This window comes from Topomyia yanbarensis, chromosome 2 (genome assembly GCF_030247195.1).
Source record: "Topomyia yanbarensis strain Yona2022 chromosome 2, ASM3024719v1, whole genome shotgun sequence".
Taxonomy (NCBI): Eukaryota; Metazoa; Arthropoda; class Insecta; order Diptera; family Culicidae; genus Topomyia; species Topomyia yanbarensis.
The window spans coordinates 393,581,837-393,607,121 of record NC_080671.1 but is presented as its reverse complement, the minus strand read 5'-3'; the positions used below and the strand labels follow the sequence as shown (position 1 = coordinate 393,607,121).

The following is a 25,285-nucleotide window of genomic DNA, read 5'->3' as shown; positions in this document are numbered from 1 at the left end:
AGCTCGGTGTGGTAGTGTGATAAAAAATCACAGCCACTTTTTCAAAAGCACCATCCAGCTAAGCCGATGGTTTTTCCAGCAGATATTTTGCATGAATTGAATCGTGATGATCTAATAAATCGACTGATATTCTTCTTTTAGAGTTTTGAAAAGGTTTAAATGGATAATCTGGTGGCAAAGCTGAACACAATTTTTCTTACGCATACTACCAAGCCTTGAGGTAACTTGAGCCTTAAGAAAGCAATATCGCAGAATCAAAATTTTTAGGTTAATTTGTTGCGTTTCAAAGCCCTTATTCGCATGTAAGAAAAAAGCCCTATGTTTACATTTGTAAGTATCGCCCTTTTCACAAAAAAGCGTTGAAATGAAATCGCAGCTCCTGATATCACGCTATCTCTGAAGTACATGCGTGCATAGTTTCAAATTTTACTTCGACATCGACTTTTTCTAAAGGTGACTTCCCAGTAGTATTCTTGATTTGAATTATTATCGTTAATGCTAATGCCAAAGAACAAATAAAAACCTCACGAAAACGAACCGTTTGGGAAAATCATCATCATTACTGGAACTTTCATTTTCACGAATCTTTTCGATAACCTTCCGTCACTTGCGTTAATGCACTGGGTGCACAGTAGGGTGACAGGCAAAAAATGACCCCTATCGGCCCACCTCTGCGTCGATTCCTAGTCCCACCAGGAGTACTTGCACCAAATTTGAAGCAAATCGGACAAGTCTAACTACCGGACCAACGGGCCTGAAATTTGTATGGGAATTTTCAACAATTTACATGGAGAAAACCCACCAGCACGCATTTTCGCCGCTAGGTGGCACTGTATGCATCGTATTATCACTGTAAGTGAAAATAAGAAGGATAATTGAATTGTCTACAACTTCGTCGAAGACTGCATATTAATCCGACTTTGTTAAAAGAAGTTATTAAACTTTTAACGAAGTGATGTCTGAGTCAGTTTTGCATGGGGCCTCATAGTGCATGATTGTGTATCAGTACTCGATTCACACGAACTAAACATTTTTGTGAAATAATCGTTAGGTTTAGCTCAATGGTATGTTCAGAAGAACTATAGTAAATAATACAAGTCATGCTTTGATTAGAAAATTTTAGTTCCACCTGTTACCGCATAGAGGGCGCCAACACTAACTTTTCAACGGAGAGAGATAGGAATTTGGTGTCTTCTACAAAGTTATAGAACAAGCATTTTTCAGTATTTCTTCTGAACATCTTGATACTCTATCTCTCTTCTATGAAAAGTTAGTAGTGGCGCCCTCTATGCGGTCACAGGTGGAACTAAAATTTTCTAACCAAAACATAACTCGTATTATTTATTATAATTCTTGTAAACATACTATTCGGCTAAATCTAACCATTATTTCACAAAAATATATAGTTTGCGGGATCGAGTACTGATACACAACCATGCACTGCTAGGCCCAATGCAAAACTGACTCACACATCACTTCGTTAAAAGTTTAATAACTTCTTTTAACAAAGTCGGATTAACTTGCAGTCTTCGACGAAGTTGTATACAATTCAATTATCCTTCTTATTTTCACTTACAGTGATAATACGATGCATACAGTGCCACCTAGCGGCGAAAATACGAGCTAGTGAGTTTTCTCCATGTAAATTGTTGAAAAATCCAATATAAACTTCAGGCACGTTGGTCCGGTAGTTAGACTTGTCCGATTTGCTTCAAATTTGGTACAAGTACTGCTGGTGGGACTAGGAATCGACTCAGGGGTGGGCCGATTGAGTTTTCAAAAATTCATGATTTTTCTAGGCAGTCTAGTGCACAGTGCTCTAAAAATCTAGCGAAATCGTCTTAGGGCACCAGCGGGTCTGTAAAGAATACTAAAAATTAATTTCTATTCCATAATTTTCAGTTCAGCAATTCGAGAGTTCGTGCTCACTGCAAACCATGAAAAATAGACTACGTTGTGAAGCGATGATCACTATTTATTAAAAAATCACGGTTAAATAAAAAATAAAACTATTAAAAAATTTCAAATAGTTTATAATTTTCACAAACCTATTAGGAAAAATTGTGTAATAAGCTTTCGTAATATTGTGTAGGAAAAAAGCTGAAAATTTGAAAAGAAATCTGAGGATTATGATTGATTACAGAACTCTGGAATTTTCTATTGGAATGTTTTCAGGCATGAATTTGATATTGATGCTATTAGACAACTGTGAAATCAAGACCAATAGATCAGTTACATATCAGGACCCCATTCCGACAATTTATCAAAAGTCCTCATGATGCTTACAACAACAGGTTATCAATCTACGGATCAGACAATGTTATTGTAATATTGAATGAAATCAGTTTGCATCAATAAATTTTCTCCAATCTCCAGTAAACTCCAATCCAATATTTTGTTTTGTGTGGTGGGGGGGGGGCTGTATGGTGTTAAAACCTTCTCTTGGCTACGCCGTTGCTTGGAGTTATTTATTTCGCTTTTCATTTTCCGTAAGGTTTCAGATCGATCCGATGGTCATAAGTTAGAAAAATTGCAGTCAGAAGGTTCGCACAAATGAACATTTTTGCACTGATAAGTTATCAAGTTCCTTCCAGACAACTTGGAAGTGTTCGGTGATTATTTCTAGCGGTTGTAGATAGAAAAATGAAATACAAAATTCGATTTATCGAAATAATGTTTGGCTTATTTCAATGGATTATTACTATATTGAACAATAAATGGGCGACAAAGAGTAATCCACAAACAACAAGCCATAACTTTTAAAGTATTCAAAATAGATATTTGAAGTCTTCAGTAAAGTTATTCGCAAAAGTAAGAGCTACAAATTTGCTGAAGGCATCATTTCGTTATAATCACTTCCAAGAAAATTTGTGAAAATATCTCGCTCATAGGGGGATTAATCAGCAAAAGCACAATACCAAAAGAAAGAGAATATTACCTCCATTAAATTCTCCGAAGATACTATTGACCTAAAATAAGCCGTTTTGGCGTTAATAATAGATTACATGTTTTTGGTCATATTTCTGGCAATGGGAAATGATAGAAATCTTTCTTCCGCATTTAATGTTAAATATCTCTTTTGATAATAGTCCGATTTCAACAATCTATAGCTTGTTCGAAAGGTATTCGTTGAAGCTGTCTAAAAACATATAAATTGTCAATCTATATTGTCAATTCCGGCAGATAATTTAAAAAAACTGCAAAAAACGCCATTTTTACGCATTCAAACATTCATATCTTAAAAACTAAACATCAGAATCAAAAACAAATTAATAGCGTTCATACTGTTTTTTAGTTCTTTCATTTAAAATTGGTTTGGATAAGATCGGTTCAGCCATTGCTGAGAAACACGAATGAGAATTTTTCCGTTACATACACACACACACACAGACACACACACACAGACATTGTCCCAAATCGTCGAGCTGAGTCGATTGGTATATAAGACTCGGCCCTCCAGGCCTCGGAAAAAATCTTGAAAGTTTGAGCGAATTCTATACATTTCTTTTATAAGAAATGTAAAAAATACAACCCTCAAGGTGCTCCTCGTCGATTGTCGTGACGTGACAGCCAAATAAATGCGCAGAACGTTATCGAAGCTTTCGAAAATGAATTTTTGGAACTGCGAGTGTGTGACCTTGAACAAACGATTTGGTGATCGGCATTTCGCATTAATACATAAATTTGTCGTAAAATTTTGTCGACCAGAACGGTCGAACCTCACCTCACGGGCACACGATGAGCGATGAGATAATAGGCACGCATACAAACGTGTACCTTTATTGATCGTCGCACGTCGTTGATCAGGGTGATCTGGAAGGCGCACCTTTTGCTTCATACATTGACAACCTAGTATCTGAACGGTGCGCGGAATAAGCCAGCATCTACCAGCAAACCTATGGATCTCACCGGTGTCTCTTTAGGTCTTGCGACGAAGTAATTTACCGCATTCCTTACGCTAACACAGAGAAACACTAACCGGCTTGCGTGTTAATGGTAATGATGATGGTGATGGCGATGGTTTAGTTGATGAAGATGACGACGAGCGGAAAATAACTTTTAGAAGAAGTGGAGAATCAGTTGGTGTAGATAAGTCGTGATCAGCTCATTAACATGCCGGCGACCAATTGTCCAACGAGCCTGCAGTGATAGGTTTTGATGAAGTGTTGACTGGGTTATGATTTTGCGATACAGTTCTTTACAGAAGGAATTGGACATATTTATACATATAAATATTTATGTATGGTCGTTTTAAAACAAGATTGCGAAAACCATCTCAAAATTTTCGCAATAACATATTGAAGTTTTGAGACAACTTTCACAGAGTTTCAAAAAACAAATTGTTCGCATACGAAGAAGAATCCAGCGCCTTCTAGTTGTCATCGTCACCAAAATTCGCCAATCATCGACATTTCATCGACATCTTTACCAATGCCCAAAATTAGACCAGAGAGAAGGGTTTCCGGGACAACATGTTTCCGACTGAGCCACTATAAAAGGAGCAATGACAGCATTGGGCAACCTTCTTGCCCGACCGTAAAGTGAAACGTCAGTGTCATCCGATGTCATAGAGAACATTTTCATAAGGTTTATATTAGAAGTTATTTTATTTTGAAGTTATATGAAGAACATTATGTAGTAAAGTGAAGAAAAGCTGAAATAAGAAAATTTAGTTTAAATTACCTGCTGTTTGAGCCGGCGTTCCTGCCGAAAGTCCGTCACACCTGTACCAACATCACTTACCTGCATCTGCCGTACCTGAAAAAAGGAAAAAGGATTAACTCACCTGTAAGTCCAACTCCGCTGCTTTCGCTGATCACCGTCACAAATTAATGTGTGCCTTTAAGGTTAAATATGTGTGTGATTGAAAGACGATTTTAACCGAGAACAAGCTCTGGTAATCATCGTTTCATTGACATCGATAGCGCTTAGAGTTTCGCTCACAACCGGAACTTGACTAACAGCGAATTCAATTTGATCAACTGTTAAGGCCTTTCTTCGGGACGTGCCTGTCAATAACATAACGTAAAATGTTGGAAAATGTTTGAACTGCCGTATCAACATCTTCGGGGTCCAGAATATTTAGCCAATCGAGAGTGGAGAAGAGGTTTGCGATACTGCGATGATCAGCTTTGTGGAAGTCGTATGAGACGAGGACCGGAGGGACATTGTAATCGTGCGCCAGGGTGCGATCGATCGTGGCGATCAATGGTGGGTGCTGCGCTACTAGTTTCACTAGAGGAGAGGAAGCCATCACTATTGATGTAGTAGCTGTCAAGAAGCCTCACCACCCCTGAGTAAAGAACGAAGTGATCGGAATCCGGGTAAAGAAATCCATTGCGGGAAGATCTCCACGAAATGCTGGGGAGATTGAAATCTCCTGCTACGATGATCTCATCAACCTATTTACGGCCAATTTCTTCACTGGGTGAAAACCGGTTTTCGCTGAAAACCACTTTTCAGGTTGCTGATGACCAATTATTATTATTGGAGAAGGGGTCCTGGTCAGCCGTACTTAGTCGCGATGCTCTCACAAGAGCACTGGACGGCACTGACGTCTATCTTCCGGATACAATTCCGGATCCTGGTGGTCAACTGCTTCGTATCCTTGGCCTGCCAATTATTTTTGTACACTAGGACACTGAGGGAACCGAAAAAATCCTCAATGGGACGGCACTGGTGCAAGTTGGTCGGGTTCCTTTCTTTCGGCACGTACGGTATCTTTTTCTGCGCATGATACTCCAGCGTCTTCTTGGCGTAATGGGAAGAAGCCTTGTCCGGCCAGAAGACGTACTTTCCATCCGCATTATGCTACTTTAAGAACGGCAGAAGAATTTTTTTAGGACACTCCTCCTGGTATACTTTTTGATTGATGGCTAGACCGCTCGGCTTGAACCACGGCTTTGAAATCCCTCTGTCCGATATGGCGATGTACAGCATTACCTTTTTGTCAAATTTATGCTGAAACTTATATTTTACTTCTGGGGGTGTCGCCAGAACAGTAGCTGTCATTTCCTGGAATGTGGGTCTTCGAGAGCGGAATGTAGCTTTCGTCGTCCAGCACGAACAACGTCCCGCGGTAGTTCTTCGTCATCCACCGGCACTGCAAATTCACGATTGCTATCTGCTCGTCTGTGTACTCGGGGGACCGAGTCTTCTTCCGATAGATGATGTCCTGCATCTTGAGGGTTCGGTGAATCAAGGTATGGAAGCAAACTCGTTCCGTTTTGTTGTCGAACAGGTTTTTCAACGCTTCCTTTTTCTTCTTCATCATTATCTTCGGTGGACGGTTGCTACCGGCCTTCCAATTCACGCTCAGGGATACCAGGATCCGGTAAACTGTACTCACGAGCGTGTTTTCGTCTCGAAAGTGGCCTACCGTAAACTTTTTTCCATTATGTCCATGCGTTTCGTAAAACAGTACAACAAGCACGCTTACGGAGTGCTTGCTGTTTCGACGCCATCTTCGATTGAACTGACAGCACCCGAGCAAAAAGAAACATGCCACCCATTTCTAGGGAGTCCAGAGAGCAATTCTCTTGGAGAGAAAAAAATTACGCTCTTTACTTTAAGGGAGGGGTAAGGGTATCAGCATGAAAAAAAATTATTGCGACTTTTTTTAGAACTTTGCGTGAAGCTAATCGATCAAAACTGTTGTACATTATAGTGCATCATTTCAATGACGTGCTGTAATTTTTCTATGCAAAAATATCGACAAACGACTCGGTGACGAAGCATTTTATTTTGAAATGACATTTAGAATCATATTCCATAAAAAAATATATTTATGTCTGCAAATAGATTGACATTTTTTAGCATATTTAAAGTTGTTGTTAGAAATACTTTTTTACGGATAGCTTCTTCCTAGTTCAATTACAATTAACATATTTCCTTTTAGTTTTGCCCTACCAAAAAATAAAAATAAATAGTGTTGCTTGTAATTGCATTTTTTAATACTTTTTTGTTTTTTTGAAAATGCCAGTGTATTTTTTTCGATCAGATGAATTGATTCTTTGCAACTCATTATCAGATAGTTTTGCTGTAAAAAAAATCGCTGAAATGTTACACAGCGGCCATATTGTGATCAAATCATTTGAAAACCATATTTTCGTGCATCACGATTCGTATTATAAATCCCATTTTACAGGAATTCGATTCATCTCTTCGTTGCGTCAAGAAAAAATTCCAGAATATGCCTATTTTTTCGTGCTCGACAGTGGCGTAACTCCTTAACAGTTACCGGAGCATTTCCCAATTATGCATCGTTGAGCCGTTTAGTTAGGACAGCGGATTTGCAGGGTCATTAATTTAATTGGAAAATTTGCTTATCAAATATTTCAGTGATAATCCTCTTTGTTCGAGGAGACGCCATAAAATTACTGGATAAATAAAAAGAGCAAACTCAGCCAATTATTGCGCTCACTAAAGTTCGCTTAGTGAAATGACTCTCGTGTGAAAAACTCAATCAAATAAGTGTGTTGACCACTCGAAACACCACCCTCGGCGGCGGCCCGCGGTCTGTGCTAAATGCTCGCATTGTGCAAGTATCCATGTAATGAGTCGCACTCATCGCCGCTTTGAAGCGAATAGAGCAAGCTGCTGCTTGACTGCAGTCTGTACTTATCGCTGCAACGCAACGGTTCGTGGGTCGGAACAAAGATGTCGCCCAAAGCGGCGGTTGTCAATCGATTGGAGCTCGCGTACATGATAATCCAAGTGAATTGAAATTATGGTTAATTATTGAATGTATTTCATTCTAATAGGTTTTAACGTCCTCACACACCATTGTGAAATAGCTTGCGAAGCAACGGTATGCAGGGTGGCCAGATAGAATTCCTTAATATCGGTAAAGTCACTAAAAGTTTATCGGTAGTTGTCCCAAAACCGTATTTTTGACATTGACTTGTAAAATACTGAAAACACAGATCTCAGACCAAATCCAACTCAAAAATGAATGTTGATGTAGGATGTGGTCAAAATCCATAAAAAATCGGTAGTTTTCGGTATGGATAAGAAAATATCGATAGTTTTCCATTGGTTGTCTGTGAATCGGTAGGGAAGACCAAAATTGGTAGGACTACCGATAAATCGGTAGGTCTGGCCACTTTGACGGTAAGAAGCCTACGAACTACCCGTAGAGAGGAATAAACTTGTTAAGTCATGAGAGTAGACTCGAGTACGATTGTGTAATTCTCTGGCAGGGCTATTCACAGATGGTAGAGTTGTGTCTAGGAATGTATTTGTCCAAAATCTCCAATTATATAGCTATTCCAACAGATGTTTCTGATCAGCTGTTTTTTTGTTTATTCCCTTTGAAGTTAATTGGCTGGGTATCCGACAAAATCATCCAAGATTAATGGTTTATAATTAGGAAAAGACGATCGTCGAGTCTACCTGTTTGCGACAGGAAGGACCCACAAGTTCATTGTCCAATTGACTGTCGTTGAAAGTAGTTGAATTTATTGATATTGGGTGAGAAACAAGATCTGACAAACCATGTTCTGCTTGACAAACTGGTCAGTGGTCACGCTATATGATAGAGTAGCTAGATCAGAGTATGATCATTAAGCTGTTTTTGGTATTTTAGATATAGCAGACGTTATCTTTTATTATTTTTAGTATCTTATCATTTATGTTTGAACCAGCTGTGAAGTTAGTTCAATAGTGTCAAACAAGAAACCTCGTTTACTGGCGCAAATTGAAACTAATAAGAATTGTGTCATTAAACCATATACTGTTTTTGATTTTTTCCGATGCCGCTGACGTTAAAGATGCGTAATCGAACTTTTTTTTTCAATTTTTGGACGCAAAATAACAATTAAATGATTTTTAAAAAAATTGGAGTTTCACCACAGATAAACAGACATAACACTATGAGGAAAATCCTCAAAAAATAACTATCCGCCAATTCTACTAGAACACTAGCGACACCTTTTGTACACGGTCCCAAGCACTCATTTGCAACATGGTTATACACCAGGCTCGGGAACAATTTTTCACTAGTGGTCTATCCCCCGTATACTTGCGTATATATCAGTGGCGCGATAATCTCAAATGCGGCCACAGTCCCAACTAAAAATATAAAACTATATTTAAAATGACCGTTAAAGCGGGCGAAGAATTGTTTTCGAGTGTTATGTCTGTTAGTCTGTGATATCATCACCACACCTTCCACTGAAATACCGTGATCCCTATCCTTTTGATAGGATAACTGTCAAAAATGCTAACCCACGTGGATAAATTCACTGTCAAGGAAGATCAATGGTGTCAAACGTATTTACATATTTTTAGAAAATCAGTTAAAAATCATTCTGAAGATTTAAAGGTTGAACATGTATACAGTCGTTATTCGCTGGTTGGGCCACACCTCTGTTCAACTAACGAATTTGATTCGTCAGTTGGACCGACTGACAGATGTCAAAAACTCTCCAAAGGAGACGTTAGTGGTGTAATTGCACATCTATTCACATCTCGAATAATTGTCATATTGATTGTCAAAGTAAATTTGACATAAGATTTTGACTTTCAGATGCTTTTAGTTGGACAATTGTCAAGCGGAGGTCCGACTAAAAAGCGGTCCAGTTAAAAAATGTCCAACCAGCGAATCACGACTGTACTGTTATATTTAGATAAATAAGCTCTATCGGTTATGAAAACAAAAGGATAATTTTATTCTTCATTTTATGACCCAATTAGGAACAATATTGAAATTGGGTCATGAAATCACAGACTAACAGACATAACACTCGAAAACAATGCTTCGCCTGCTTTAGCCGTCATTTTAAATATATTAGTAGTTGAGACTGTGGCCACATTTGCAATTATGGCGCCACTGACATATGAACAAGCCTACGGGGGATAGACCACTAGTGAAAAATTGTTCTCAAACCTGAGAGGTAACCCACCAGCAAATGAGTGTTTGCGACCTTGAATAAAAGGTGGAGCTAGTGCCCTGGTAAAATTGTCGGATCGATGTTTTTTGAGGAAATTCGCTCATAGTGTTATGTCTGTTAGTCTGTGATTAAATGAAGAATAACATTCTTCTTTTATTTCATAAACCGATAGAGCTCATCTTTCTAAATATAACAATATGTAAGGACAATCTTTGAAACTTCAGAAGGATTTTTAATTGATTTTCTGAAAAATTGTAAATGCGTCCTCGTTTGACACTATCGATCTTCCTTGACAGTAAATTTAGCCACACGGGTTAGCATTTTTGACAGATAACCCAGCATAAGGATAGGGATCAAGGTAGTTCAATGGATGGTGTGGTCGTAATAATTCAATTTAAAAAAAATAATTTTTATGTTTTATTTTGCTCACAAAATAGTGAAAAACATCGTCTTTAACGTTAGCTGCATCGGAAAAAATCGGAAACAGCATATGGCTTAACGACCCAATTGGTTATTGCTTCTCGAGATATATGACGCAGAAAATGCAAATCCAATAAATCACAAAGCTGTGATCGCATTTTAATGAAGGCATTGTTTATGAATGCTGATTCTGATTTTAACTACCTATAAAATAAGGCAGGCCTGACCGTAAAGCGTATGTACATACTGGGAAGCATTAGTCCAATGACAATTGATTCCCGATTTATTCCGTATGATCGTGAGGTTTTAGCGCATCACACTTTTTGATCTCTATATCTTATACGTGGCAATCTAACCGTAATGGGGAATAGATGTTTTCATAATAGGAATCTATTACTGTTGTCAGTAGAGGATAAGGAGTTCGGATTTCATCAGTATGCAATGAGCAACACCTGCTTGGTTAATAAATTAATTGTTCAAGGTGTTTCGTAGGGCATTAAAAATTCTTATGACGTTTATAAGAATGTTGAAGCTATGTTAATAAAACCATCACTTTTATCCTTTCAATTTTTCCAGGTTTACCCGCTGGCCCAACATCATGGAGGCCCAGACGGCTCTGGTACTGACGATCCAGTTGATTGCGCTCTTCTCGATCGCTGGCGCGCTGTTGCTCTATCTGCTCTGCAAGGTCCGTGGAACCCGCGATGATGGTAACGCGTCGCAGAAAGGATCTATTCTTGTAACTTGCGCGGATACCGCACTTGGATTGCAGGTTGATATTCGTCAAAAAATACTAAACTCTATTTAACTAGGTTCTAATCATGACCCACTCTTACAGATTTGCACCTTTTTCGCCAGCAAAGGCCACCGGGTGTTTGCCGGTATGAAAGATCCCATTGAATCCCTACCGGCCAAACTGCTGAGAGGCTGGATGAAGATGCGCGAAAGCTCGGATACCCCGGTTGCCGGCTCGGTGGTACCGCTCCGGATGGACGTCACTCGAGAGGATATACTGAGGGAGGCGGCCGAAGCGATGGGCATACATCTGAACGCCGGCGAGCGGGGTATCCTGGCCGTGATCAATACCGCTGGATCGGTGTATCGTGGCCGGATCGATTCGCAGGATTCGTTGCAGTGGGAAAACATGTTCAAGAATAACGTCATGGGTTGTCTGAGAACGGCTCGGGCCTTCATTGGGCTGTTGAGACCGACCCGAGGTCGATTGATCTTGCTGGGTTCGGGCAATGAAGACGATGGCTTAACGGTATTTACGGCAACCAGAAATGCGGTCCAGGGTTGTGCTGATGCGCTACGAAAGGAGCTTAAACCGTACGGAGTTAGTGTGGTAACGTTGGATTCTCGAGGAGTCCCTGCCGAGGCTTTGTTCAAGGCTCCAATACCGTACAGTAAGGATATACATTTCGGGGGTACCAGCAAATTTTTACATTTTTGTTTTTATTTTTTTTAAAGCAATCTCCGATGAGGAAGGAGTTCCCACTCAATATAGCGCTGAAGTGTTGACCAGTTCCGCCCTCGGAGTGATCGAACGAGCCCTTTACGATACACGACCAAGCGAGACCTATTGTCTATCTGTGCCCAATACAAAATTCCAAGTTAGGCTACCGTGTCGATCATCGTTCAAGATTTCCGGCGGCAGTAGCTGCAAGCAAGAGCCGAAGTCGGTACAGAGTGTCTGATGACACATTTTTCAGTTCCGAATTCACTTCACTATTGTTCGCTTCTTCGTGTATCACCCCACTTTAGGCCCATCCGTGGATTCCGAGAGCGAAAGATTTCAATTTGTGCCTTTACTTCCGTTTTTTCGGAATGCTAAATAACAGAATCAAGTCTCTGTTGTAAATGTTTTGTGCTCAAAAATAAAGAACAAACTGTAAACACCGATTATTACATCAGCGTCCGCAATGCACCTAGTGCTGATGCAGCTTGACGAGGACGTCTATCGAGAGCTTTGTTTTAAGTCTTGTCTTTTTTTTATGTAAAATACTGAAAATAAACGAAAATGATTTCTACTTAATAAATGGATGCTGCTTTTTATATTTATCCGGAATTCTTCGTAAGGCTAACACTCTTGCTCTAGTGCGGTTAATTCATACTAATTTTCATATTCTCTTATAATCATGTTTTACCGCCGTTTTATGTTTTATCAACGACCATGCGGTAGACTTAGGTGGAGCGTCCAACTCCTACTAACAGAAGGCAAAGGTTTCTTCACATTTCCTTTCGATCATGTCCATATAAGCCTGCTTAGTCCTAGTTTGCCGTTCTAAGTTTGTAACTGATTCGCAGTAGTTTTAGTAGTTTTCAACTAGCAATAATTTGGTCTGGTCTATCCCCGTATATTTGCGCATATATCAGTGGCGCCATAATCTCAAATGCGGTCACAGTCTCAACTACAAATATATTTAAAAAGCAGGCGAAGAATTGTTTTCGAGTGTTATGTCTGTTTGTCTATGCTATAAGGACGTTGCGTGCAAACTTGGATACAATGGTGATTCATGCATGCGAACCTGTATGCGATGGTGGTTTTCAACATATTTTCATTTAAATGTTTACACAGGATGTTCAGGAAAGTTCGGCCTAGCTTATATGTCTGTTCTCTGTGATAGAACCTTGCGGCAATTGAAGCACAGTAACATACAAACATTAAATGTTATTTCAAATCTAATGATTCCGTTGAATATCATAAGATTTCCCCACCCATCTTTTTACATTTCTTATAAAAGAAATGTATAGAATTCGCTCAAACTTTCAAGATTTTTTCCGAGGCCCGGAGGGCCGAGTCTTATATACCAATCGACTCAGCTCGACGATTTGGGACAATGTCTGTGTGTGTGTGTCTGTGTGTGTGTATGTAACGGACAAATTCTCATTCGTGTTTCTCAGCAATGGCTGAACCGATCTTATCCAAACCAATTTTAAATGAAAGAACTAAAAAACAGTATGAACGCTATTAATTTGTTTTTGATTCTGATGTTTAGTTTCCAAGATATGAATGTTTGAATGCGTAAAAATGGCGTTTTTCGCAGTTTTTTTTAAATTATCTGCCGAAATTGACAATATAGATTAACAATTTATATGTTTTTAGACAGCTTCAACGAATACCTTTCATACACGCTATTTATTGTTGAAATCGGACTATTATCAAAAGAGATATTTAACATTAAATGCGGACGAAAGATTTTTATCATTTCCCATTGCCAGAAATATGACCAAAAACATGTAATCTATTATTAACGCCAAAACGGCTTATTTTAGATCAATAGTATCTTCGGAGAATTTAATGGAGGTAATATTCTCTTTCTTTTGGTATTGTGCTTTTGCTGATTAATCCCCCTATGAGTGAGATATTTTCACAAATTTTTTTGGAAGTGATTATATCGAAATGATGCCTTCAGCAAATTTGTAGCTCTTACTTTTGCAAATAACTTTACTGAAGACTTCAAATATCTATTTTGAATACTTTAAAAGTTATGGCTTGTTGTTTGTTGATTACTCTTTGTCGCCTATTTATTGTTCAATATAGTAATAATCCATTGAAATAAGCCAAACATTATTTCGTTAAAACAAATTTTGTATTTCATTTTACTATCTACAACCGCTAGAAATAATCCAAGTTGTCTGGAAGGAACTTGATAACTTATCAGTACAAAAATGTTCATTTGTGCGAACCTTCTGACTGCATTTTTTCTAACTTATAACCATCGGATCGATCTGAAACATATCGCAAAATGAAAAGCGAATTAAATAACCCCTAGCAACGCCGTAGCCAAGAGAAGGTTTTGGGGTTTAATACCATACCCTCCACAACACCCAAAAAAAATATTGGATTGAAGTTGAAAATTTATTGATGCAGACTGATTTAATTCAATATTACAATAACAATTATCTGATCCGTAGATTGATAACCTGTTGTTGTAAACATCATTAGGAGTTTTGATAAATTGTCGGAATGGGGTCCTGATATGTAACTGATCTCTTGGTCTTGATTTCACAGTTGTCTAATAGCATCAATATCAAATTCATGCCTAAAAACATTACAATAGAAAATTCCAGAGTTCTGTAATCAATCATAATCCTCAAATTGATCTCGTTTTTGTAGACTTGTACTGTAATAAGGGTCTTTATTTATTAGGAAGCGAAGTTAAAATTGATTTAATGTCTATGAAACATAGAGCTGCTCACCAAAAAATTCATAAATTTCAACATTTGCTAAAAATGTTTTTGCCTTTCTCATTCATTCTAAAATTCGTCGATCTAATCCCGACCGGGAGGGCCGAGTGTCATATGCTAATCGACTCAGTTCGTCGAGATCGGAAAATGTCTGTGTGTGTATGTATGTGGAAAAAAATGTGACCATCAGAGATGGCTGGATCGATTTGCACAAAGTTAGTCTCAAATGAAAGGTACAATCTTCCCATCGGCTGCTATTGAATTTTTTTATTGATTGGACTTCCGGTTCCGGAGTTACGAGTTGAAGAGTGCAATCACACAGCAAATTCCTATATAAACTGAAATGAAAAATTTTCAAAATCAAATTTGTATTTTTGATGCCAAATGACATTATAATGCATGAAACATTGAGATTTGATGTAAACTCGAAAAAAAAAACGTTTGACAAAAATTGTTTTTTTTGGACTTTGGTACTTTTTTGCTCTGTTACTATTTTCTGAAAAATTAATTCTGCATAATTTTAAAACTTCAAAAAATCCAGTTTCGGAATTATGCCGTTTAGACATTAAGATCGATTTTCACCAAACCGCCACCAATTGTAAAATCGGTATTGTAAAAAAACGTAATGGCGATACTTCAATGGTGGGACCGAAAAAGTAAACAATCGCCAAAGGGACTATATACTATATATACAATCATTTTGTCAATTTCAATAGCAAACACAAATTTTAATTTAATAATTTGAAATACTTCATGAAGTTTTGGGTTTCGATCACTGAATCATGCAATCTAGGATGTAAAAAACACAATAGTTCTTAAATAGGAAATAAAACCAAGTCTGGAAATATGCACTGTTGATTTTCTTTGAATGGTGGGTTTTTTCAAGAAAAAGCGTTGATTTCTTAATTCTCAGTCGCGTTGGAAATTTGAGTAAAGTATAAACTTCAAATCGATTAAAAAAAAATCGATTTGGCTCAGTACAATATACATAACCCCTATAGAAAAATCAGTTTTCCCACCACAATGCATTGATTGAGGAATTTAGATATTTTATTAACAGAGCATTAGCAATAATTCGTTTGTATGTCTATTTTATGGGCCATTTGTTCGCCTTCCCATTGATTTGGTTTGACATTTCTAGCACTGATGTTGTCCTATGATGATTTGAGTGATTCTCTGAGTCCTGCCACTATCCCATGTAGTATGTGTTATCAAAAACATCGCGAAGCATCAAATGTTCTCAAACGATATAATATCCGAAGAGAGTGATAAGAGTTATAAGAAATGTCTCATCACACTGTTAGGTGGATTAAAAGCGTTTTTAATATTTATTTACTTTTAAAAGTAACCAACTTCAACTTTAAAAGGAACTAACTTTACTGCGGAAATCTGCAACATTTGTTGAAATAGTATTGATAAAAAGCTGAAAATGCAGGTGTGGCAACACTGGTCACTAAATGGGTGGTAGGGGAAAGACGCATATTCGTTTTGGTTATACTACCCACTGAGATGTCCAAAATATTGTTTCAAAATCGTTCAACACGGGTCCAACGATGGACGTTTGTTGAACGGTTATTTGGACGTTGTCCAACTTGGTCCAACGAACGTCCTTCATTGGACGATTTTGAAACCAACCGTTCTTAGAGGGTAGTATTAGTAGCAGAAAGGAATGGAAAGGTACATGACATGACAACGAACAAAAGAGCGATAGTGGCGCGTATTCGCGCGACTATACAATGGTCGGTCGGTTTTCCTCATCATTCGTTTGACTGTCGTTGCGCCACCAGCCAGCATCGAGAGTAGCTGAGCAGAACTTTTTGTGCCATGGCTCGCCGAAAGCGGTTAGCAACGAAGGCTGCCCTAGCTACCGACCAGGAACTATTGCTCTGTGAGAAATTCGTCGCCATCAGTAGGCAACGGAGATACTAATCGACAACCTGCCCTTCAGGCGTGTGAGTCATGAGATGGCGCAGGACTTCAAAATCGATCAACGCTTCCAGAGCTCAGCCGTAATGACCCCCAAGAAACCAGCAAGGCCCACCTGGACGGTGTGTTCGGGGATATGAAGCAGTACCACAGACTAACAGACATAACACTCGAAAACAATGCTTCGCCCGCTTTAACGGTCATTTTAAATATATTTGTAGTTGGGACTGTGGCCACATTGGACATTATAGCGCCACTGACATATGAACAAGCATGCGGGGGATAGACCTGGGACGGGACATGCGAAGAGGGTCTTCTTTTCCCCTCCCGATATTGATGTTATTTTGCAGGGAAAAATCCGCTTGCAAAATAGTTTCAAGAAAATGCCGGTGATAGTGCTGTTCCGATGAGGCATAGATTTCTGCCGATGAGATACGGGTTTGTGCCGAAAATAATAGAGCTCAAACATGACATAAATTATGTTATCGTTTGTCTGAGCTGTGCAAAACAACATTAACCATAACTGTTGAGCAGCAAAAATAAAATTACACCACTGAGAACTGACATACAAGTAAAGTTTTCAACTTGTGTAAGAAACTTAACTGTCGCTTTGAAATGACAACAGCAAGTAGCAACTTGCCACTGGTCGGCGCTTCGATCAGCCAGCAATCTCTATATGGGACTTGTATGCAAACTTGGATACAACGGCGACTCACACATGCGAATCTGTATGCGATGGTGATTTTCAACGTATTTTCATTTAAATGTTTACACAGGTTTTTCGGGAATGTTTGTTCTAGCTTATATGTCTGTTCTCTGTGATTACACGTATCGTCGTTGCACTTTGCATATTTGCACATGTACATGCATTTAAGCAACATATAACATATATTTCCTAAAAACACCTTGTTTATAGCCAGGATATTAAAATTTAGTCGTGATTCGCTGGTTGGGCCACAGCCTTGTCTAATTAACGAATTTGATTCGCTAGTTGGACCGACTGACAAATGTCAAAAACTCTCCAAAGGAGAAAGTAAATTTGACACGAGTTTTTGACGTTCAGATGCTTTTTAGCAATAGTCCAACTAGCGGAGGTCCAACTAAAAAGCGGCCCAGTTAAAAAGTATCCAACCAGCAAATCACGACTGTACTACCCAGACACTGTCCATTACAAGAAAATGGCTTGAACTTTAACCACAGACTAACAGACATAACACTTGAAAACAAACCTTCGTCCGCTTTAACGGTCAATTCAAATATATTTGTAGTTGGGACTGTGGCCACATTTGAAATTATGGCGCCACTGACATATGAACAAGCATATGGAGGATAGACCACTAGTGAAAAACTGTTCCCAGACCTGAGGGGTAACCCACCAGTAAATGAGTGTTTGGGACCGTGAATAAAAGGTGGAGCTAGTGTTCTGGGAAAATTGTCGGATCGGTGTTTTTTAGGGAATTTCCTCATAGTGTTATGTGTATTCCCTCCGACCGGTTGTTTGTCAGCTGCTTTCGATTTTTCTTGGAAAATAGTCGCGCGATCGATTTCCATATCGTATTTTGTTGCCATTCGCTTTTGTCAGTTATAGCGCACTGTTTTCGGATCGTACATTTTACATCGCTGGTGATATTATATATAAAAAGCCGATTTTTTGCCCGATTAAACGAACTATCCGTTTGTTCTATCATTCGGTACTACCGCTTCTATACAGTCGAAAACAATAGAACGTTATTCTTCATCATACCAGCTGCATTGAACAAGAGAAAGTCGAGCTGATTGTAGATGTTTTGCTGCGAATGTGCCTTGCCTATCATGGCTGGAGAGATAACCATTTCTTGTGATGGATTTTGTCAGGATAATTATCATGCAGAATGTGTTGTGCTGACTACTGCAGAGGTCACCTGGTGCAACAAGTACAAGAATATCTGGTGGATGTGTACCCCGTGCACGACGATCATGGACGGCGTTCGCAAGATGCAGGCTTTTCGAGATAAACGAGAGACGATCACCGATGCTACTTCATTTACCCCTGCTCTTGCGGCTACTGTTGATGTCGATGAATACTGAGACAGACAAATACAGTGCTGATATAATCAAAGAAGTGTCGAACATAAAACACGAAATCGCTGCAATTCGTGAATTAATTACCGAAATGGCTGGTTCGCGTTTTTCTTTCACGGAAACAAGTTCACCTCTAGCTCAATCAATCCCGCAAATGTCGTTCACTCGATTGAAACAAGGGTGTAGGGTTGCTGGTTCTTTGGAGTCAAGTAATTCTACAAATCTTTACTGGCTATTCTTAAAGCGTGTCAAGAAGAAAGAGAAAGATATAGCTACTTTGGTCGCAGAATCACTCGGAACTAATGCTGCAATTGTGAATACCTGAATGGAAGGACGAGGCATTAATGCCGTTCATTTCATTCAAAGTAGGAATTGACGCGAGGCTAAGAAAAATAGCACTATCTCCATCAACATGGCCATTAGGACTCTGTTTCCGACAGTTTCACGAAAAGTTTGACAATTTGGGAGCTCCCACAGCGCTGAATTTGTAATTAAATTTTATTTGGAATACTGTATTGTTACCTTTGCATGTTGCTCGATTGTCTGTTTTGTTATATATTGTTACTGTACATGTTAAATAATTTTAAGTAACAGTATGTATGGCAGAATTAGCCAAAGACGAAGAAATAAATAAATAAAAATAAATAAAAATAAAAATTGTCAAGAAAATTCCGGTTCGCAATGACAGGCCAGTGCCGGTTCGCGGTGACAGTTACTTTATTTCACTTTACACGTCCCGTCTCAGGGATAGACCACTGTTAACGGACCTATTGTGTCTCCCACAATAAAACAAACCATTGCAATGGTCCTTTTCAGGGCTAATCAATTATATTATAGTAAGGATTTTTATCTGATATTTTTATTTTACATTGCATTACAAAACAAATCCTACCCGCCCTTCTATTCTACCGACTTGAATTATTTTCAATCTTGATACTGCGCGGCTCTTCGTCATTTCGAATGGCCCAGCTACAGCTGTCGGGGGGTAATCCTGGTGTTTTTTTCTACGGATTTCGTTTCCTGCCAGTCCAATATTTCAGTGGTAAGATATTCCATTACGGCAGTCAACTAGTCGGATGCTCCGGGACCAACACACTGGGCTTAACAGCCCTTTCTCAGCAGACGGTGGATTCGATCGCTAGGAAACTGGATCCCAGTCAAAAAGGGTAAGTTGCTGGCCAACTGAGGGCTATTTGCCAACTCAGATGCGCTAATTTCGCTTTAATTTACCACTAAATACTCGGCAATTGGGGGCTATCAAATGCAAGATTTGGGCGATTTTTCGCTGTCATTTTTCGCCATCCTAAGCGCCCTTGCTTGCCGCTTACTTTCGGATTCATTATGCACCCAAAGAAACTATAGGAAGAATCTATAGTGAAATTGGTATTGTGTGTATACAATCCATTTCCCACTGTCCGGCAGTGCTTTTATGGAAGAAACTTCTCGGCATCTATGTAATGATATATTTGTTTTCATCGATAGATGTACACATGTTTGGCCTTGGAAATGAAAGGCGATAGCTCTATTGTGCATCCAACGACCCATTTCAAGAATGCCTGTTCCTACACGTGCATTCTGAGGCCGCCTTCATATAAAATAAGCTCCGCGCGAATACATCCACGTATCAATGGGACATTTGCAATATATTCGCACTTCCAGAATACTGGCACGTGTTTACAAAAAGATATATTTATGTAGACAAGCATTGAAAAATGACATGAAACGATCTCACCAGCTCTGAATATATAAATTCATGAGATTTTTGTGAAGAATTCTCCTCCATCCGTGAAATTGTTGCATCAGCTACTCAGGTCCAGGCGGCGCTGCAGGCGCTAAGCGGAACGAACGGGCGTATTTTTTCGCGTCTTGCTTCACATACTTCAAATGCAAAGTTGTAACGACAACTTTCTATGCAAAATCACACTTTTCTCGCGATATTTCAACCTACTAGCACAGACTAACAGACATAACACTAGAAAACAATGCTTCGTCCGCTTTAACGGTCATTTTAAATATATTTGTAGTTGGGACTGTGGCCACATTTGCAATTATGGCGCCACTGACATATGAGCAAGCATATGGACGATAAACCACTAGTGAAAAATTGTTCTCAAACCCACCAGCAAATGAGTGTTTGGGACCGTGAATAAAAGGTGGAGCTAGTTTTCTGGGAAAATTACCGGATCGATGTTTTTTGAGATAATTCTTTCGTAGTGTTATGTCTGTTAGTCTGTGGTTTACCCTCGAAGTCAAATCGGCTGGCCATCGAACGAAATCAGTTTACTTACATCGCCAAAGATGTGGAACTTCGAACAAAAATTGTTTAATATTTGCGGCTCGGTGCATATAATCAACGGGAACTAATCACGAACGAGCTTCAGTCAGATGATTTAAATTGTACTTTTCACCCATCGAAAAGAAAGATAATAGTTGGTTATGTAAATATATTTCCAAATTTAATTCTTGGTTGATGCTGTAGGCTCCGGCTATCCAAAAAGGTTGACTAATAGAAGCAGACTAAAATCACAATTCTTTCTGTTCAAAATGGCTGTGGCTCGGTGCATGAAATTAGCAAAAACCAATGACGAACTGGCTTCGGTCGGGTGTTTTTAAATCTGAATTTTTATTGTATATGCTCCTTTCTAACTATCAGAAATGAAAATAATTACCTCGGCTAGTAACAGGTAACACAAACTGATTCATCCACCAGCCGTGTACAGCTCACAAATATTTCCTTCTCGGTATTGTACAAACCGTTGAGCAGACGCTACGTTTGCTCTAAACTGCTCAACAAGAATGATAATGAAGCAAATCTACAGTGGACATATATTTAAAATTTTCCATCATTTAAGTGTTCGGTTGGTGCACCATATTGACGGCTCTGATCGAGATGAGCTGAACATTTCACCATATCCAAGTAGTTTTCGGAATATTTTTATAAACATAGATACTCTAAAATTTAATGCAACATTGCTGGACATATTTTTGACAAAATGGCGAAGAAGTTGATTAAATCTAAAAAGATATAAACGATCCAAACCTTGCACGACTTTTCTTCCTGGGTTTTGGAAAGGGACTTCTATACTGAAAGGTAAGTCGTTAGTAATGATAAAATATAACTAAGTCGCTCATTTTGTAATCCCTGTTGAGATATTTTACGTTTTAAATAAACACACTGAGATCTCGCATTTTTATACTACCGCTTAAGACTTAAGACTTTATCCCAGTAGCGGTTTGTTTGCATCCCAATTCGTCGTATAAACGATTTGTTTTCCTCCAATAATTTAAACGTTTAAACGGCACAATACCAACGCTGCTGTATAAGTATGTCATCGACTGTCAAATCAGTCAAACCCAATGGCATCCCTAGCGATATCGATGGTAGTGATATCGCTAGGGATGGATTATTTTCGGTGTTATTTTAAAAATCAAAAAAAATAAATGGATAATAAGTGGCCCACTATCGTGTTTGCTACCGAGATTTTAATCTCTGGATTTTCTTTTTAGTATAAACCGTAACCGAAAGAACGAATTCTTAGTGATTGAAAAATAAATTTACCATCAAATCAAAGATATTTTTTAGAGGTAGGAAACATATATTTTTCATCAATATAACTTTTCATTAGAAGTAATAACATTTAATTCATATTGATTTAGTTTATAAAATTCAAAATTTACTTTTCAATGTGTTTTGACAGATGAAAATAAAAACATCATTGCACTCTCATGCCGTCTTGTGGTCGACATCCAGCGTTAGTTCGCGTATTGGGTCATTAAATGAGAAAAAAATCGTTTTGTTTATTACATACATCGATAAAGCTGATTTTCGTGATCACAACAATATTTTTTCCAACTCAAGAAACGTGAAAATAACATTTTAATTTAAAATAAAGAAATATGTTTACAGTCTTGATTTGACACTATCAGAAGCATTTGACATATTGGTACCTTTAAGCTAACGCAACGTGCCTTATCAAATAAACGATTTGAATAAAAAAAGCATTTGACATATCGAATTTCACGACAAATGATGCCCTGTCAGAAAAAACGAATACATGTTTTCCCGTTTTTCCCGCACACACTAAGCCAGCCTAATGTTGTTCAGTAATTTCTTTTGACGACTTGAACAGTGAAGTGATATTTTTACGGAGCTATCAGCAAATTGTTTAAAAAATTGCGGTAAAGTTTTCATTTTTTCGCGTTTTTCAGTAATTTTTTGAATAATTTGCTTAAACCCGCAATAATTTTCACTGAATTTATCAGCACTTCTGTTTTTTCTGCACATAAACATTATCCAGTAAAATACTGACTGATTGTTCAGCAAAATTGTACCAGCATTACCGAACCTCGTCAAAAACTTACAGAACAGGTACAGTAAATCATCTGTCAAGTCGCCATTTTCAGAGGAAACTGCTGACTGACCAGTATTTTTTGCCGTTTGGAGAGAACGGATTGCGGAGAGTTCGGTAACCGAATTGTTTTACTGAATTGATTACCGAACGGTTTGCTGTTCAAAACCCCAGCAAAGTTATTTAAATTTGACATAAACTTCATTCAATGTATATAGTTTTTTCATTTTGGTTGTTGTCTTGATAGGCCAGATGTAATCAACCGAAATTTTCCTATGTATGATTGTCTATGTTTACATAAGATTTATTTTAAAAAACAAAAAAAAATCGTTTTTACGTGCTACAACGAAATTTTTTTTGAAATAATATTATTTTATGTATATTGGACCTAAAATTTATCGAATGGAACGGAAAACTATAGATAGCTTAATGACCCAATACTTCCTACTTCTCAGTTGCTTGCTCATGATAGAACAAAATAAATCCGAGCTGACTGATATAAAAATGTTCCCACCTTCTATCCAACACCGCAGAGCAAGTTCCCAGTAAAGCTCAGCCGGAAATGAACTGGAATTCTGGCTGGTTCCAGTTCGCACACGGGCTCCAGTAACACAACCGATTCTAACTAGAATCAGTTGTGTCACTGGAGCCGGAATACGAACTGGAACCAGCCAGAATTCCAGTTCATTTCCGGCTGAGCTTAATTGGGTTTAACGACGGTTGCGAAGCTTCCAGAAATCACCACAACTATTTACTTTGGCGCTGGTGTTGAAAAACTCAAACGCAGATAAACGTCAAGCAGCAGAAACATCAAAACAAACGATTGTCCGTCCGTGCAATTAAAATTTGCTCGCAGCGAACACAATATTAAACTCAAAATATGAGCAGCGACGAAAAAGACAGCAGCGATGAATTGTGGGGAAAAATTCAGGTAATTATCATCATTCCTATCCGGGTGCCATGGTTCATTCAAGTGGAATTCTGTTGCAGGAAAAGCGCGATATCCACAAGGCCGAAGTTGAGCAGGAAACTAACCCCAGCCGGAAGCAGCTCAAGTCCTGGCTGAATAAAACATTCCGAGTTAAGATGACCGACGGGAGGATACTGATCGGAATGTTCGTCTGTACGGACGCTGATGCGAATGTGATTCTGGGATTAACCAGCGAATTTACGGAAAACGAAGGCGAAGAACGGGTGCTCGGACTAGTCATGATTCCTGGCCGGTACATCGTTTCAATTGAAATCGATGAAGTTGATGTAGATTAATTAGGCTAGACCTTAGGACGTAACTTATTTGAACGATCTAAATATATTTTTTTAGTTTGCTAAGTACAACAAAAAACGAATACCGTAGTAATAATGTTATTTACTCTTATCGTCCAGCGGTTCGTATCCTTTGGCCATTTTCTGCTTAAACTGCTCGAAAGTCCGCTTCCGGTCAAAGTGCTTCACCCATTGGGACGGGCATCGTTTCTCGTATAGCTTTCGAAGTGCTACACACTGTTTTGGTTCCGGCGCACCCGATGTTGAACTGTGATTTGGTGCGTGCTGCTCCAGACAGGCCCAATATTCGTCCCGGGCAGACCAACACACGGTTCGGGTTTCCTTGTCGGGGAAAGACATCGCAGCGGGAAGCGGGATTTATTTTATTATTTACCGGTTTCGTGAATTTATTTTTTATTTCGGTGACTAGAACTTATGTCACTTTTTCAAGTTGGTTTGTTTATCTTCATGTGCCGGAGCGGTAGAGCGATGACGTGAGGACTGTCATTTGTGGGATAGTATAGGTTGATGGATATGAAGTAGGTTGGCTATGAATTTGATCTTGGCGGGGGTTCGCTTAGAACACCGAACACATGCAGCGCTGCTGTACGCATAAAAGGAAGCTGTTCGAATGAGATCCCGAATAGAAATGTACAATTGATTCTGGCATTATTATAAATGACTGAAAACAATCCGGTCAAACCATTCGGAATTTGATTCGAAATACTGAATGGAGTCATTATGGATTCCAAATCAAATGCAACAACCGATTCTGAGTCGGAATCGGTTGTTGCATTTGATTTGGAATCCATAATGACTCCATTCAGAAAACCGAACCGGTTCCGGAATGAGTTAAAATGGGAATATTCTTGCATGCAGATATTTTTATAATTTGACAACTTAACAATTCAGCAAATCCAAAATTGTTTTCTAATGTAAGTTATATTTGTTTTAAAACCTTTCGACAGTCGCCTCATTAAGGTATCGAGATGGAATGGATCATTCTGTATACACCGGAACAGAATAGGTCAAGCGAGCGAATCAACCGAACTCTTGTGGAAAAAAACAAGTTCCGTGCTTGATGGTTCGGGGATAAACAAGTGGTTCTAGGATCAGCCGAATCAAGCCGCTACCTATTTAGTGAACCGTAGTCCAACAACTGCAATCGAGCCAGACGTGTGG

At 38.7% G+C, this 25,285-nt stretch overlaps 3 protein-coding genes across 8 annotated transcripts in view; 2 read left to right on the top strand and 1 right to left on the bottom strand.

The window, feature by feature from the left end:
• The window catches only part of LOC131684827 (uncharacterized), a 107,352-nt gene extending 95,000 nt beyond the window's left edge, over positions 1-12,352 (top strand). For all 6 annotated transcript variants that reach the window (XM_058968019.1, XM_058968020.1, XM_058968018.1 and 3 more), the window contains exons 3-5: positions 10,890-11,085; positions 11,152-11,719; positions 11,784-12,352. In XM_058968019.1, coding sequence (XP_058824002.1) covers positions 10,912-11,085; positions 11,152-11,719; positions 11,784-12,010 — 969 coding nt within the window. In that variant the 5' untranslated portion in view covers positions 10,890-10,911 and the 3' untranslated portion in view covers positions 12,011-12,352. The remainder of the gene's footprint in view (positions 1-10,889; positions 11,086-11,151; positions 11,720-11,783) is intronic.
• Positions 12,353-23,634: 11,282 nt separating this feature from the next.
• LOC131681766 (N-alpha-acetyltransferase 38, NatC auxiliary subunit) lies at positions 23,635-24,186 on the top strand. Its single transcript, XM_058962797.1, has 2 exons — positions 23,635-23,771; positions 23,831-24,186. The coding sequence occupies exons 1-2, from the start codon at positions 23,721-23,723 to the stop codon at positions 24,104-24,106; spliced, it is 327 nt and encodes a 108-aa protein (XP_058818780.1). The 5' UTR covers positions 23,635-23,720; the 3' UTR covers positions 24,107-24,186.
• On the bottom strand, positions 24,126-24,619 carry LOC131681767 (cytochrome c oxidase assembly factor 6 homolog). The gene has a single exon (XM_058962799.1). The coding sequence runs from the start codon at positions 24,461-24,463 to the stop codon at positions 24,203-24,205; it is 261 nt and encodes an 86-aa protein (XP_058818782.1). The 5' UTR covers positions 24,464-24,619; the 3' UTR covers positions 24,126-24,202.
• Positions 24,620-25,285: the final 666 nt, after the last annotated feature.

Coding starts and splice junctions, on each gene's coding strand:
- LOC131681766 (XM_058962797.1), top strand. CDS start 23,721: ATGAGCAGCGACGAAAAAGACAGCAGCGATGAATTGTGGGGAAAAATT. Junction 23,772..23,830: donor AATTGTGGGGAAAAATTCAG/GTAATTATCATC, acceptor ATTCTGTTGCAG/GAAAAGCGCGATATCCACAA.
- LOC131681767 (XM_058962799.1), bottom strand. CDS start 24,463: ATGTCTTTCCCCGACAAGGAAACCCGAACCGTGTGTTGGTCTGCCCGG.